The sequence below is a fragment of the Talpa europaea genome, assembly GCF_964194135.1.
Source record: "Talpa europaea genome assembly, chromosome: X".
NCBI lineage: Eukaryota > Metazoa > Chordata > Mammalia > Eulipotyphla > Talpidae > Talpa > Talpa europaea.
In genome coordinates, this window is record NC_140081.1 from 78135069 (window position 1) to 78152892 (window position 17824).

The 17824-nt window shown below is 39.1% G+C and overlaps 1 protein-coding gene across 3 annotated transcripts in view; it reads right to left on the reverse strand.

Moving 5' to 3' along the window:
* Positions 1 to 17824, reverse strand: part of TENM1 (teneurin transmembrane protein 1) — a gene marked incomplete at both ends in the record, with an annotated part of 529505 nt that overhangs the window by 331149 nt on the left and 180532 nt on the right. For all 3 annotated transcript variants that reach the window (XM_084259136.1, XM_084259137.1, XM_084259135.1), the window contains one exon: positions 3368 to 3608. In XM_084259136.1, the coding sequence (XP_084115262.1) occupies positions 3368 to 3608 (241 nt within the window). The remainder of the gene's footprint in view (positions 1 to 3367; positions 3609 to 17824) is intronic.

Here is a 17824-nt window from a genome sequence, read left to right on the forward strand (position 1 = left end):
AAATATTTCGTGTGGAAGAATTAGAATTTAGCTATATCTCTACAGGCTAATAAGATGAAATCAAATTAGACCAAATTGAGGCCCAAAACATATATTCACCCGCAGCCTCCCATTCCAAACACACAATTTTAAAAAACTTCCAAAATATAGTTATAGATTAAATTAAATGTGACTTAACCTCAGAACCTGGTAAATAAAACAAATACTTTGAGAGTTTAGTGACTGTGTATTAGTGTTATGTGACTCCCCCGCCCCAAAGAAAAAAGCTGACAATGGAGAAGATAGTATTAGCAGAAATATTTAGTTAGGACAAGGTAAACAACCAATTGTTGATCTTAACACGGATTTCTGAATGAGGCAAGCAATGTGATTGTGCGCTGAGAGTTCTACCTAAGACACATCATGTCTATTCTCAGCCCTGGCTCTTGTGGCAGCCACAGGTGGCCATGTGGCTGTTTTGTTTTTTTTTTTTAATCATATGATATTTCTCTCTTTTTAGTCTCAGTTGCCTGAGAGAATAATTGACAGGGCTTGTCAAGAAACTTAAAACACAGCCTGGTACAAAAAAGATGAACTGGACTAGTCAAATTTCCTCTCTTAGGTTTTAAATTTAGAGCTAGCAATAGAATGAGACTGTTAGCAATGGGACATGCAGCTGAAATGAAGTGACAGGTGACAGGAGGTACAACTGGAGTACTGTGGTAGAGAGGAAACCAGACATGACTATGAAAAAGTAGAAAATATGTGATAGACAAAAGAAGCATTAAGTTGATGACAAGCTATTGGCAAAGAAAGAGAGAGGAGAGAAACTGCAGAGAATTGCTGAGTCTTATTAGGGCCAGAGATCTATAGGGTTTCCCTTACTTTGGGGCTTGACCAGTGTTTCCTGAGTTCCCAGAGACAGACCAGATACTTTAAAAAGATGTTTTCAATAACTTGAAGCAACCTGAATGACCTCTGATCCTTATAAGCAAAGATCCTAATAAGAACTGACACCTCCATTCAACCTTGGTCATGACCCTTCAAGAGTAGTTTGGGAAAAGTGGATTGTATTCCAAAGAAAGAGATCAAGATGGAGGACTTGAAACCAGTTAGTGTGAGGCACAGGGGAAGGAACTTGGAAAACACTTAGCTTCAAGAAGAAAAGAATGAGGGATAGTGAAGAGCTGTTGTGGCAGGTAAGAGGTGTGAGAGGGATTTTATTAGTTATATGAGACTTCAAACTAGATCTGGGGAAAAAATGGGCAGAGGTAAGAGGTGGGGGATTTTAGTTCAGTAAGAATATTCCAGTAGTTGCTTAAGAGAGAATAGAATGCCTTAGGATAATGAGTTAATATCCTATTTTGGAGATATTTAAGCAGAGGCAGCTGACTCCTTGGTAAGGCTAGCAATATTACCCTTAAACTGTAAAATGTTTTACAATGTGTGAGGCACTTTCTGCTATCCTAGCGTGATTTTTCCCTAACAAGCAACCTGTTGAGAAAGGCATGATTATTTTCATTTTTACAGATGAGGAAGCTGAGGTTCGGAGAGGTTAGACAACTCACGTGTAAGTGCCAGGCACCCACGGAGTTATCTTTTATTGACTGCATGTGAAACGAACATTTGAAAGGATATATTTAGAAAATCCTAGCTGATCAAGCTGATAGTGCATCTAAGTTTTTTTTAAATTCATATTTGTGATGGTGAATATATTTTCAAATGTACTAAAAAGGTACTCTCTGCTCAGTCTCACAAGAAAACTTATGTTCTTCCCTGCGTCTTATGAAACTGAGACCAATTAATACATTCCTTGCAGTAGATACAGAAGGTCCGTGGGTGCAGTTTGTACAAACACGACTAGATGTACATTTCAAATAAGAATAGTTTTCTCTCTCCATTTGCCTGAGCCCATTCCCCATCCTCCTTCCAGATTTCCTGTTATTTGGCTTCTTCTATGAAAGAAGTGTATTTGCTTGTCAGGATCGCTAGTTAACCATATTGCCCCACTATTTCCTAAGCTGTCTATCACTAACCCTGCAAAGGAATTCAGAGAAGAGTCAGTAAATCCCCACTTTTAGTAAATACTCTCTGAAGAAAATGTACATTATGCTTTGCTTCTCTCACCTCCTTCACCATACTGCTTTCCATTTAAAAAATACACAAACTATCAATAGTAAAGTTCTAATTGGATTATCTTCACCATACATGCTGACTATAGTATTTTTTTTTCTTAGAAGGTATGAGAAATATCAGAATGAAACTACTTAATCTAAAAAGTGATGGATGATCTAGTTTCCTGGATGCGGGCCATAGGGCTTTCAGTTTGTTGGTGGTGACATATTCTCTGATGCCATCGCTGGCATTTAACTCAATATGCTGCTAAGGAAAAAAATAACATGTTATGTGGGTTTATTAGCCCTCCCTTTTCCTTTCCAATTCACAGCTATTGGGATCAAAGTTGATCAGAGTTGACAGCAGACATTGCTTATCCAGTGATATACCCATTGTTTATGTACAAATGAGTTTAGAAAAAGCTTCAGCGGGAGATCTAAATAAGGTATATAGAAAACAAGGGGAAGTCCTTGAATAAAAGATAACGGAATGCTGGGGTTCTCTGGGTAATTTCTTTCTACATAATAAAAACATGTAATGTATGATTTCAGAGATTGACTAGAAATTATGACTAATTTCTCAGTTAATTGCATCTAGTGTTAAAGTCTATTATGATCAAGGGACCCTTAATAGTGGAGGGATAGAACTTTAATCACATGGCAAAGATTTGAGGAGTAAGTCTGGAAACCTAAATAGATGAAGTGACAAGGAAAAAAAAGGTGAAATTTTCTGCTCAAAACATCAAACTTCACCCTAAAGGCAGAATCAACATTTTAAAAATCACACATGGACTTCTAACTCATGAAGCAAATCCTTTCTAAAAATGTTTGAAGGCCAATTACTTTTTCAAAGTCTCTTGTAATAAATAGAACGGAAACTATTGCTGTTCCTCCTATTGTGTTTGGATTTTCCTGTAATATGGCAGTGTCTTAAAACAAGGGACACTTGCCTTTAACTTTGAGGATGCAATGATCGCCTAGCTAATTGCTTCTTTTCATGTTTGTGTGGGTGTCTGCCTGTGGGGTGTTGATGCAAGTGTGGTTTCATCTTTTCCCTTGCATTGGCTTTAGTCTAGGTCTGTGGGCAGGCGTGGGTTTTGATGTACACATCTGTGCTCCTGGAGAGGTCTGCCCTTTTGCGGGTGCAGTTAAGTGTGTGTGTTTGTGTGTGTATGTGTCTCTGCAGCTGTGCACGGAGAAGGGAGCTTCTGCATGCTGTGGAATCATCTTCGGCCCATACTTAAGTTTTAAGAGATCAATAACAGCACTAGTACCTGGTCTCCAAAGGTATGTTGCTATTCAAGACCCAGCTGTTATGCAGATGCACTGAATCTTGTGTACTGGTTGGGGGAGCAGGAGCAGCTGGGCTGGGCTGGCTGCGGGTAGTCATTGATCTCCTCTGAAGTGAGTCCGCTGCAGGGGGTGGCTTCCTGGCACAGGTGCAGGCGTGCGGAGGCGGCGGCGGCGGCGGGAGGGGTCTGAAGGTGAACTGGTTGTGTGGGCTGCTCTGCATGTCTGAAACGGAGAGATGAAAACACAAAACAGAGACTTACTCTCCCCACTTGGCAGTCAGGCAAACACAGCGTGGCAGACTTATCAGGATTTCAGAATAATACAACCTGCAGCGGCGGGAGGGTGGGGGTGGGGGTGGGGGAGTGGGAGCAGGGTGCGGTTTAAGTTCAGTCTATCTGTAAAAATGTCACTTAACTTACAAAAACATGTGCAGCACGCTTATGAAATGTAAAACATTCACAGTTGCATTTACATGTAAATTCTCAGGGCTATAGCAGCTAAAAAGTAAATGAGGCCGCCTCACACAATTTGTCATAGTTTCTGCTACTGAACAAATAAATCATCAACCAGACACTAAGTTACAGAACAGAAGTGAGCCGATTTCCAGCAGTTGCGAAAGTCTCACTTTGGAAAATACTAGTGAAAGGCACAAATTTGTTGCAAGGAAAATCATTCGACACTTCAAACAAAAATATAAGGCCACCTTCTGGCTTACCTCAGGAAGGGATGCCAGCCTAACTACACAGGAGCAAATCCAGACATCAGAAAAACAGCTCACAAGTGGGTAACTCAACGGCATGAAGCTAATCTCTTTGCCAGCCCCCCAGGCCCCAAGCTCTCGGAGCTACTTGTAAAAGGTAGGCTTAAAGGTGTTCGTTCAGGTTGTTTTATGTATTTCCATTGCCATGCAAAGCACAGCCCGCACCCCCTCCCCCTTGGCCACACCTTTCTAGGAGCCCTGCCATATTAGCAGCAGCTTAGGCAGCAGGGAAACCTTTTTTTCTGTGTGCCTGTTTACAGAGGGGGCAGCCTGGGACAGCGGTCCTCAGACTTCTGTTGTTGCTATTGTTTGGTATTTTTCCACTGTTTCCCTGGCAGGCACACGTAAAGACAGTGAGTTAGAATTTGGCCCATGAGAAATACCCCAATTAAACCCCTTTGAAAAGAAATCGCTATTGTAGTTGATAGCTACCTCTCTTCCACAGGAGAAACATAATAGATGTCAAGTGATTTCTTGTAACACCAGCACGTTCTGGATAAACTTTGTAGACAGCATGGCTTTGTCCCACCTCCCAAATGACTGAGAGTTGAAAAGCAGAAAAATGCCAGAGGCTTTCGATGCCTAGCAAAGGGCTCAGCTGGTTTGTGCTGAGTATCACTTTGCAGGGCTGATCACAGAAAAAAAAAAAATCGCTTCTTTCAATCCTTCCACCTCCAACTTGAATTTGAAAGACATTCGCTTAATTTTCATATTTACAAACGACAATAGTACCCCCAAAGCATGACAGATTCTTGATTGTGTTTTCTGTATAGGTGGTTCCCCCTTTCAATAAACCTGCTATATGAAAAACTGAACTGAACAAAAGACAGATAGCAAGGGAGTGGTGATCATTCATTTTACACAAAGAATTCCTTTAGATAGTCAGGTACCATTGTATATTTAAAAGGAACTAAAATGTTTCATGAATTTTCTAAATCACACCCATTTATTGCAGGCCCAGCCCAAATCCTATATCCACTAAAAAAAAAAAAAAAGAAGAAATCACAAGTACTTAACATGTCATTAATTTTTTGAGACCTCCGGGTCCATACTCATAACCATAACCAGATGCATGATTTCTGTCCTTGGGACTCAAAGAAGCATTGGATTATGGAATTTCACAGACAAGAAAACAGACCCCCAGAGAATTATTTGTCCAGGGACACTGTAAATAAGTGGCATGGCCAAGACAAGAACACACATAGCTCTTGACTCTCTGGCCAATGGTCCATTCTCTATATAGCAGATCGCTATAATACTGTTCTCATTATGTTCTTAGGATTTAAAGGCACAGAATCCTCCACATTTTCTGAAGGCTTATACTTTTCCAACGGCATACTGTACCATCTTGCATTGAAGCTATTTGTTTATATGTGTGCTTCCCCTTTTGTTCATATCTCTTTCAATGTACGAAGAATGGCAGTGTGGTGTACAGCAAGAAACACAGCATAATGGAAAAAGCATAGAATTTGGGGGTATGGAAAACCTGGGTTTGAGTTCTAACTCTGCTACTTAGAAGCTTTACCCCTTCCTTTGTAAAATGAATATCCTTTTTCCTGACAGTTAATTCAAGTAAATTATGCTTGGACATAGTATATGAGTGGCCATTCATTTATTGAATGCAGTAGGAATATAAAACTTTGAGATTGGAAATCTTAAATCATAGGGCTCACCTAATTCAGTAATCTCTCCTCCCCATCTCCATTTTACAGATGAGGAACCCAAGGCCTACAGAGGGGAAGTGATTTTGTTCCAAGTTATTCAACTTCTATAAATTTGCCTGCTTATGTCTGATGATTCCTAGTCCAGTAGTTTCCATACACTATTCTAGAAAAGAAATGATTCTCTTTTCTCATGACAATACTATTCTTGTCATAAATATGGCCCCTGAGTTTGTAATTTTACAGCATTATGTTGCTCTCCTAGGTTTGTGTCTTATCTCCAAACTAGATTATGGGATAGTCGCCAAATTATGATAGTTCAACTTCAGGATGATGCAAAAGCTACATGCATTCAGCAGACACTATAGGGTAAGTGCTGGCTTACTCTAATCTATTACTCTTACTCTAAGCTATTACTACGGTTAATGGATTGTTGGAAACTTTGACTTTAAACAAAACAATGTATAATGAAACCAGTTTTACCACAGGCTAATTGATATAAACAAGAATTACATTCCTACAGCATATTTCTGGCTACAAGAGCATCACCAAACTTCTAAGACACCAAATACTTCTAATATTAAATAACCAGGTGTATTCATTCATTTTCCCAATAGCTTATTCCAGTTTAGGGTCTCAGGTGGCCCAAGTCTATGTGGGTAGGTCAGGGCACAAAGCATGAACCCACTCTGGACAGGAAGCCCTTCCACCATGGGGCACACCTATATACACCCTCACATTCATTGAGACTGGGGCAGTTGAGACACACCAACAAATCTAAATGTACAAATTTGGTGTGCAGAAGAGTTGGGGTAAGGAGCAAACTGAGCCATGAATGACATCATGAATAAACTCCATTCCCTGAGGCTTTTACAGATTGCACCCCATCTCAATGCTGAAGAGATCTCAGATGCCCAGGACTACAATTCCCAGGATGAATCACTGGGAACTAGGGGTAGAGTCACTGGGAACTAGGGTTAGAGTTAAGCAGCCATGTTTGGCTTATAACTGAACACGTGTGGGATCTTTTACTTTTTGGCTCTGACTTGCTGGAAAGAGACAAGTGGTACTGCTGGAAAGAGACAAGTGGAAGAGACATGTGGAGCAAAGGCATTTAGATATACCTGGAAGAGACACATGAGTGAGACCTGTGGGGAGGCCCTTCCTGATCCTGGGCAGAGACAATGGTGGTCTTTATCTTAACTTCATGTGGATAATGTATTTGTATTTTCTCTCTCTCCTTCTGTCCCAGTTATCTGGGAGCTGCCTAACCCCTTTCTTGGGGTTCCCTGTCAGAAGGTATCTTTGGCTTTTTGCAAGCTCTTGGGCCTCAGCAGTCCTGCTTTGGGCCAAAGTCTATTTGGCTGGGCATTCAACCACGAGGGCATGGATAATTTTCAGTTTTATTAGGAATATGCATTCTTCTCTCTCCACACCAATTCTATTAAAAATCGATCACACCAACAGTCTGCTTCCCTTTCCTTTTGTGTGTATAGCCAAATCCCTTTTACAGCATGAACTGCTAACAATTTGGAGTCCCTCCTCCCTCCCCCCTGGAGGAAACCAGAGTACTAAGAGAAAACCCATGCAAACATGGGGAAAATGTGCAAACTCCACACAGAGAGCCCTGGCCAAGAATCCATTATTTTTCTCATCGATGTTATAACAAATCAACATTGAATAAAATGACATTTTTCGAGGATTTACTGTACTTCAGATTTTGAATTTTGATCTTTTCTCAAGCTAGCAATATGCAGGATGCAGTAAGATACTCTCTTGTGATGCCGAAAAGTAGCAAAGTCGCAGCAATCATGAGGGTAAACAACCATTCTTTCACTTTCAGTACACTATTCAATAAATCACTTGAGATATTCAGTACTTTATTATAAAATAGGTTTCGTGTTAGATGATTTTGCTCAATTGCAAGATAAGTTAAGTGTTCTGAGCATTAGTAAGGTAGGTTGGGCTAAGCTATCACGCTCAGTAGTTTAGGGGTATTAAATGCATTCTCAATTTAGAATACTTTCAACTTACAAAGGTTTTATTGGTACTATGAGTTCAGTCTCCTTCAAATGGTCAGGTGGACTTTTCTTAATAGGCCCACAACAGATCTCATCATCTTGATATATGTGTTAGAGTTCAATCAAGCCCTTCTTCCTACCCAGGCCAGCCACCACCCCCCCGCCCCGCCCGGCCAAAAGCCTAGGGAAGTCTAATATCATTACTTGGTGAATGCAGACTGTTTTGGGTTGAGAGCAGTGAGGGCCCTGAAGTCTAGTAGAAGTTTCTGTTCTTGCCTAAGTCCTTCATCATTCTCTAAGAGATCATCATGGACTAAACTTCTGCTCTATTCCTAATCAAAGAAGCAATCACTGCGTCCATCTATGACCTAGACGGGATGTCTCACTAGTTCTAGATTTGTCAGTAAAAATGTCCTAAGAATCTGATCTTTACTCTCAGTGTAAGAATGAGGTCACCGCCTCCTTGTCTGTCATGTGAATTCTCCCCCACTCTGTCCTTGATACCCAAGGACCCAAAACGCAGGATAAATATTTCTGGTCTGTTCCACTGTTCTATAGAATTTACAACCATGTGAATTCTCCACACATACCTCATTAAATTGATTGTTTTCCATTTCCTGTCTGATGCTGTTAGATCACTCACCCAAATCCACAAGAACCCAGAAGGGTATGGGATAATTTCTTTCCTGCTGCAACAGCACATAACCCTATCATAAGTCAAAGAAGATCTGTTTATGTTTCTTAGAGTAAGATCACCTTCTACTTTTCTTGTATGCTACATGACACTCAGCGTGGTGTTAGGGACACAGTAAGATCCCTAAATCTGGGGCCTCCCCGGTGGTGCAGCGGTTGCGTGCTGGGTTGTGAAGCTGCCCGCGGCCTCTGCGGCGCAGGTTCGATCCCCGGCTGCTCCTCGGCCACGGGAGTAGGGTCCCACATGGCGCGCAGACCTCTCCTGCCACCCGCTGCTCCTCTCAGCAGTGTACTTCGGTCCTTCTGCCTGCTCTGCTCCCCGCTCTGGCTCTGGTGAATTCTCTCACCCTCCTGCGCTTCTGACTGTACCCAGTGCATGTATAAACAAAACAAATAAATAAATAAAACATGCCTCTATTAAAAAAAAAAAAAGATCCCTAAATCTTTGAGAGCAAATTGTTTCACTACTCCATGGGCCCTACCCTCCCTGTTCATTAGGCTCTTCTTCTTTTTTTTTTCTTAATTTATTTTTTATAGGGTTTTTTTTTTCTTTTTTGTGGGACCCTCACTGGCGACCGGGGAGCTGCAGAGGCTGCGGGCAGCCTCCCAGCCCAGCTCTCAACCGCTGTGCCACCAGGGGAGGCCCCATTAGGCTCTTCTTGATGTAGTCACTGAATATCTATTTTATATTCTATAGAGCAACAAGTTTCCTCCTTGGGGGTGAAGTGGAGCCAAATTTGCTACCCTAAAGTAAGCCTCTTTGGCATGAGATTATTTTAAACTGATTATTTTTAAGAAACAGGAGACACAGGAAAAGCACTAAAAACAGAGTAGATTTTCCTTTTGTAAGAGACATTTATATTTATAAGGGAAATCTCCACTTGTAAGTGAATCTCCAGAAAGAGAAGGATAACTATATCTCTAGAAATTCTCATCAATGGAGAAATCAAGGAATTAAATCAGCATAACAATCTTACCCTTGTTTCTGTGCTTTTCCTGGTAACCTCCCATTAAGAGGCCAACTTCCACCCCCAGCAATTTCTTTTATCTTTATCTGAAAATGATATATAAAGTGGTGCTTGGGCTATTCAAGGGAGATACTCAGTTTTCCTGGGTCTCTCTTATATATTCAGAGATATACATGTTATTAAATTTCTGTTTGGTTTTCCCTTGTCAATTCGTCTTTTATTATAGGGGAGTATTAGCCAAGAACCTAGAAGGGCAGAAGAAAAATTATTTTTCCTTCCCCACAGAGGTCTCAGGGTCATCTCTCCCACAGCATGGGGGAGGACAATGATGCTCTAAGAGGGTGATGAAAACCATGTCCCCCAAGAAATGAAAAGAATGTCGGTGATATACTTCACAGATTTGTCATCTACAATGTATCCATGAACTTGATGATGCAAAAGGTGGGGGTCCAGAGTTACAAGGGAGAAGGAATGAATTTTAAGTCTTGGGTTCAGAACATCACCAAACAATACATATGACATCTATTAGCCTAATCAGTAGGTGGTTTCTATCAGCACAGTAATTCAAAAGAAAGAAAATTTCTATTCAGTACAATTGTTCAAAAGGAAGAATCACTCATTATTATCTGGACTTACTGCTTGCTGAATTTCCTCAAAATCTTTGCAACTCCATTATTATTACAAAAAGTGATAAAAATTCTACTTCACCGAAAAGTATAATCATAGCATTATATAATATACCATTTCTTCTGCAGGTAGAACATGTGTATAGTAATTTTAATTGTGTATATATATATATATATAAAAGATTTATTTATTTATTTATGCAAGCACTGGGTACAGTCAGAAGCGCGGGAGGGTGAGAGAATTCACTGGAGCCAGAGCGGGGAGCAGAGCAGGCAGAAGGACTGAAGTACACTGCTGAGGGGAGCAACGGGCGGCAGGAGAGGTCTGCGCGCCATGTGGGACCCTCCTCCGGTGGCCGGGGAGCAGCCGGGGATCGAACTGGCGCTGCAGAGGCTGCGGACAGCTTCGCAACCCAGCGCTCAACCGCTGCGCCACCTGGGAGGCCCTTAATTGTGTATTGTATATATGTACATGTTTTAATTTACATCTATTTTATTGGTTTTTTTCCCCCACATTTTAAACATCCTACTTGAGGTTTCCCTACTTGTTAATATTGTCTTTAAAAGCTTTTTACATTATGGGATTGTTGTACTGAGTGGAATATATCTGGACCTTAAGCTCTTATAAAATGCAAAATGATCTCGGCTTCATTCTTTTTTTTTTTTTTTTCACCTTAGGAAAAAGTTGGGAATGCACTTGTTCTCACCCAAGTGAAGGAATTTAATCCTTAGTTTCCATGAACTGGGATTTCCCCACATTAAAAACTAATGGAAAATACATTAGGGTTCCATGTCAGAAGGTCTAGGACACCAATTTTAAGGGTTTAAGAGCTACATGCACTCACTTCCAAATGCATCTGGCAAGTATACATTTCTGTGGCCAAAGGAGAGACACAAGTTAGGAGGTGGGAGTAGTGATTATGTAAATACGGATGCCCAGACACATTTATAAAGCTTTCTGAAAGTAAATTAAGTTTTCAGGTAGAAAGGTCTAATTCACACAATATACTTGGAGAGGAGCCAGCTTCAGGCTTGAGGTCTCAAAATAACTTGGTATGAAAATCTCAAGGTGGGGGATATTCCCCTGGAAGTGTGTTTTCCAGGCATTTTCTGTGTGGCAGAGCCACTAACAGAAGTGAAGCCTTCACAAACAACACTGCTCTTGTCTCAAAAAGGAGTGAGAGAGAAAAGGTGTCCCGCATACTTTTTTCTTTTACTCTTTTTTGCAAATAAACCTTATTTTTGATCATCTTTTAGAGACATTTTCACCAGGAATAAGAACATTTCGGCTCAGAACCACTACGTGGAAACCTATCACGGGTCCATCAGGGTGTCTTTTTTTGTCTCTTACATTTCATTAGCATATACAGTTAATTCAGGTATAAGAAAATGTTTGCATTTCTAAAATTCACTGCACTATGTAGAATCATGCATGGGAAAGACTTTAAGGGAAAAATAGGGTTGGGGCATGAAACCTGAAGTTTGCGTGTGAAAGTAGTTTTGGAAGGACTGAAACTTGTGAGCTATTGTGAAGTGATGGAAGGAGGGTTATCTGCATCCAACAGGACATTACAATACATGCAGTGACCTAGGACAGCTAATGGATATTTCAGGTACATGCGTGTGTGTATCTTACATGATCCTGAACTCCTCATTTGGCGGCCTGAAGTTTTCTGCATTCACATAGTATTTTTAACAGATGGAATTGCACACATTCAAAGGCAAAATCTGTCTTATGTTCAAATTGTTCTCAAATATACCAAAAGCACAAGAACAAATTAATGTTTTCAAAATAAGCATTGTAGCGGAACTGACTGTACGTGCAAAATAATTTTTTGTAGGTGTTTAAAATAAATCTTGTCATTAATAAGGTAATGCTGCATAGATCCATTTTATTTGAAAAAGTGGACTTAAGCAGACATATGCTAGCTATTCCCAGATCCATGTACTGGATTCATCAATCTTTTCTATAGTGACACTATGATAATAATGCCCGAAATGTTTTTTTCCTAACATTACTATGCAATGTATCTTACCAAAAGGGGTGCATAGATTCCTATAGCTCCAGGAAAAGGTCATAGGGAGTTAGAGAAAAAGTCTGCATTTCCTGGCCTTTATCTGTTTCATTGCCCTTTTGGCAAAAGGGAGGATAACTCCACTATGCTTTGTCTGCAAATCTGGAATAGAAAAATCCCTGAAAAATGACATCAACTGATATGAGGATATTTATGGTTTTTACATATTTCATTTGGTGAATTTTCGTACATGAAACTGCAGGAATATTGATGTATTTTATTGAGGAGAGTTGGTCAACATCCCAGTCTGGGTTTTACATAGCACAGTACTACCTTTGTAATATCTGAATAATTCCAAATTCTGAAATCCGTGGACCGCAAAGGTTTTGCATAGGGGCTGGTGGGCCTGTATAGTAGTACTTAACCACCTCTCTGAACTCTTACGGGGCAAAATTAATTAATGCTTATGTAGATCATGGTAATCTACATAAGCAAAGAACATTAGGGCACCCGGGGTTATGGTCATAATTACTTATGTCAAGTCTCTTGAGGCCAATTATAGGATTTTGGTTCCTTGGGATGCTTTTCTAAGCTCTTCTTCCTCCTAGGCAGGAAAGTGGATAAAACAAAATAGGCTTAAAAGAAAGGGGAGAAGGTTACTATTAATATTAACTATTTCTACTAGTTCTAAATGTATATTATTATTTGACAGTACTTGTCACAAGTTTTTACAACCCATGAAGAAGGATTTTATAAGTTTTTATATTATGCCTTAAATCCAATAAGTTCATAGTGCTCAATGATCACTAAATTAATCTTGAGTGTATCCTACTGTGGGCATTTCTGTTCTCAGCTATATATTTTTTTAAGGTCCAAAGAATATGAAGCCAAAAAATTTGCTTTCACAAGAAAATAGACTAAATAACTATACATTGTGACTTTTCTGAGACAATATTGCTTGAATATTTATGTAACAACAGTCTTTAATAAAAGCAGATTCCTTCAATAAATCATTAGATTAAGAATAAAAAAAAGTCAGTCACAAAGGTAATGATTGATATTTGTGTGTATGCATGGACAAGTGTATGAATGAGACAAAACAACAGAAAGAGGCAGAAGGAGAAAGACAGGAGAATTTGCAATTAAAGCTGACGTCTGCAGAAGAGTCACAGAAGCTCTGGGGGAAGGCTAACAATAAATTAAGTCTTCCACTTTACGTGGTTTCAGATTTGGTTCTGGATTACTGCACTCTGCAAGGCTCCCTAGCCCTGGCACACAATGTACTATCTTTGAGATTGTAAAGTACATCCCTTTGAGGACTTCAAATGGTCCTCTCCCTATGCCAGCAAGTCAGAGAGTATGCTCTATTAATTTTTGTCAGTTAGGTTGATCTTTGTTACAACCACTGGAAATAAAGGTCATCTCTGAAGCACCTACAATCCTTTGACATGTTTGTGCTGACACTCCTATTTGCACTTCAATCTCTCCATAAGCTGATGCTTATCTTTGGAGGATATGCTGGTCTACCTCCAGAAAGTCTAAACTTTCTATTTTCTAGGTCTCATTAATCTCTCTTCCTGTTTTCCAATGTGTTGTACAAGCTTAGTAATGACTCAAAAATCCTCAAGGCAGCCTTCCCCCAGCCTCTTTCTTACTGCCTCTGTTTAGGAGGAATCTGCCTGTGCTGGGCACTGTATTGGCTTTACATAGTGCAATTAGCCAATCTTAAGCAAAATAGTCAATATTCCTGCCAATAAGCGGCTGGTTTGTTAACTCAATCAACTGTCTGACATAGATTAAGACAAACAAACTAGGACTTTACAACCAAGAAAAAAAGAAAGGACTATGGCTATTACATGCTGTTTTGTGTAAATTATTGAAGTAAATGTTCAAACTATTTAATTTTCTTGTTGGGAAAATAAAGGACAGATACATCTTTGCTTATATCTTTAGGGTAGTATGGCAATGCTAAAAAAAAAAGTAAAAATAAAGCCAATACATTTGAAACTTACTCATTTTTGCTCAATAGAATGATAAAGAACTTCATGGTAGAATTTGGAATTCTAGATGTAAAATTCTAAATTTTAATATGTGATATTAATTAACAATTAAAATTAGTGGTTGGCCAAAGCCTTTTTCACCATGGTCTTGAAAGAAACTCTATTATCCATTATGTACCACGAAACATAAAATAGATAATTGCCCTGTTTCATCTTATGCTGACAATGATGTTGTAGCTTCCATTATTAAGCAGTGAAGTATATCAAAAAGAAAATATAAAGAAGTAATGATCCTTAAAAGTTCATATTTAGTTTATACTCAAACTAAAATCATATGTAGGTATTTCAATTATTTTCAATCCCCAGGTTCATTATTTATTTGCAAATAGGAAATGGAGGGTTATGAATTAATTGACAGTGAATCATTTTATAAACTAGCTAATAACAGATATTCTGGAATTTTACAAACTTCAATTTCAGAGCTTCATTTTTATTAGACTATTAAAAATGGCCATCTTTTATTTGTTCAAAAAGCAATGGATGAAAATCATTCTTATTTATGAAAATGGAACTCTGTATGTTTGAAGCACAAGTCAAGAAAACATTATGACTATGTCTAAAGCTTTAAGAAAAAATATTTTTCAAACTACCATATGTTAATGAGGGCAAGCTTTATTAAGAGTAATAAAGAATCAAAAGCAAAGACAAAAACTCTGAGGGGATAAGAACAAAGCATGGAGAACTAGGGAAGATTGAGGAAGGTTTTAGCCTCTCCACCCCAAACTTCAAATAAAGACAGAAAAAAAGTACTGATTAAAGGGCCTTCCTGGTGGCGCAAAGGGTTAAGCACAGCACTGTGAAACTATATGCAGCCTCTGCAGCACAATTTTCATCCCAAGCCCTCCAGGGAGCTACCCACATGGCGTAGCAGACCTCTCCTGTCTTGCCTGCTGCTCCCCTCCGCAGTGTATTTCAGTCAGTCTGCCTGTTCTGTTCCCCACTCTGTCTCTGGTGGATTCTCTTACCCTCCCGCGCATCTGGCCTGTACCCTAGTTCTTGTATGCATAAATAAATAAATATTTTTTAAAAAGTACTGATTATTAAAACCACTGTCTTTTTTTTTTTTTTTTTGGTGAGAATATTCTGGAGTCACCCCATGCCAACCCACCCTAACTCTCCTCCCAAATTTTGTGAACAAAGGGGACTCATTGACACCCAGAGGACTGGTGGAGTGGAGGTACAGTATTTGGGACCTGAAAAGGTACATGGCCCCCATCTCAGACAACAGGGAGAGGCAGCACTGTTTCAGCTGTATTCACAAGACCAGGTGATGCTCAAATTTCACCCATGTTTTGGCCCCTTGCTCTATTTGAGCTGTTCTCGCTATAGGATCCAAACATACCAATGTTTTGCAATCGCTTATTGCTACAATAGAGGACAGAAATTCACAGATGATTTATTTTTAAAATGGTTGAGTGAGTGTATTTAAGGTGATACCTCTAATAATGTCACTCTCACAGCATTGCATTTGGATGAGGTTTTCCGGAGAGAAAGGGGTGGGGTTTCAGCTAGTGCTAGGAAGTAGGTACAACTCTGCTCCTGTAAACCATTTTCATAGCTGATTTCCATATCCACAATGCCTGTAAAATGAGTCTATACATACCATGGGGATGATGAAAGTTTGGATAATTCTCCCCACAAAAAAAGAAAATCAGATTGGGAGAAGAACTATTGGTTTGATACTGGCTCCCACTACAGGCACTCATGTGAGTGATTTGCACATGTGCATGTTATTAAAATGTGTTGGAGTACATAAAATTGAATATCATGATTTTGATGGCTGATGGTAGTACAATTACCAGCAGAAAAGCCTGCTATCTTTTGGGTTACTGAGGGAGTCTCCAAAGAGGTATGAGCTGGGAAATGACAGTTATGTAAGGAGAGATTAAGTCTTACTTCCCCTCTCTTTTATTCAGGCTGTGTATCTCCTTGTCTTATATTCAGGCTCTAGGTCTGAATAATGTTAGTATCTCTTAGATACTTAGCCCATAAATTTATACAGTATAACTTTATAGTTTTATTCATTTGCAAATTTAACTAATTTGAAAGAATATAAAATGCTAATGTTTGAATTCAGTTAAGGTTATTTTATTAAAAATATTGTTATAGTGACAATGGTGGGAGAGAGTATTTTATAATACCAAACATCTTATTTGATTGAATTCCTCACATTAGTACCAACCACTTTGTCATTGCGTGGACACAGCCTATATCTGAAGTTTTCTGCCTGAAGTGCTCATTGATTAATTCTGTCATTATTAAAAAACATTTTTCCTTGTTTTTTACCATCTTATTTTAATGAGATGTTAAATAGTGCTATTTTTTGGAGAGGTGCCAATGTGAAGACCTATTACTAAGACTGCCTTATAAACTTTGCTTATGCTAAGCTATGCATATTTAACTCATTTTATTTTTCCTTCAAAATCTGATTTATTCCCTCAATTACATTACTGCTTATCTCCCTGGACTCCCTCCAATTTAACTAGGTCTTTATGGTTCCCCAAACAAAATGCAACATTGAGGATGCACATCACCCAGAATACAAAAAAGTTATCAAACAAATTCTTTTGTAATGATGTCTTTTCACATGTAGCCTCAAATTACATATAGATTGCACTTGAGACTTCATTAACTGGAAGATGGCTAATGAAGTCATGAGAAGGCAGCTCAATTAGGAAATATACTGATATATTGATATAGATGTGTCTGCCAGTGGATTAAGTGAAATGTCCATCAAAATAAGCAAATTAGTGGAATCTACTAATATATTCACAACCAGGTCCCTTCCCACCCCCTCCCCATTGAGATTCAGCATATAGATGAAATAGGAAAGCTAAAAAATTAGCTGTCTCGAGGGGAAGACAGTCAGTCTGCATAAGCAGAAGAAAAAATAAGAACACATGTTGAGCAAACTATGAATATATGAGACTAACCCTATAAATTGAGAAGGTATTTCAAGGTAGTGGCTGATAACAGTTTCTTTTCAGAAAGTATCTTAAACAATGTAATTTGTAGTTAAAGTTATTTACATACCTTTTTTTCAAATGGTACTCCTGGGAAACATTTTTTGCATGATAGATGAGGAGCTGGGAGGGGCAGAGGATTAAGTATACATTGCTTATATGAAGCAATTTTCAAAGAGACCTCTTGTAGTGCTTGCAACCAGTGAATAAGCTACTTTCTGTGCATTAATGCTGGTGGTCTGTAGCAGAGTAAGCCAGCATGTGCTCTGGTTTCCTGGATGGGTGTGGTGACAATCTGGATTTGACTCAGTTGCTTTTATTTAGGTTTACTACCCAAGTACAAATACACATTGCAAAGGACATCATTAAAATTAAGACACAGACATGGGTCCTTGGTTCCACTTTGCTTCCCTTGTGCTTCCTGAAGGAGAGGTTTGATTTGGTGGTCTTGTGATCTGTGTAGAGTGAGATGTCTAACAGGGTGAAAGAACATAGTACTGTAAGATGATTGTCTTTTGTACTCCCTTCCTCATTAACATTTGGAAATAGCTTATGTAAAGTATAATTCTGTTTCTTACAAAGCCATATAGCATAGGCTTAATGTCCAGCTCTCTATACTTCAAATTCTTGCTATGACAGCACTAGGGCAATTTCCCCTGATGCATGCCTTA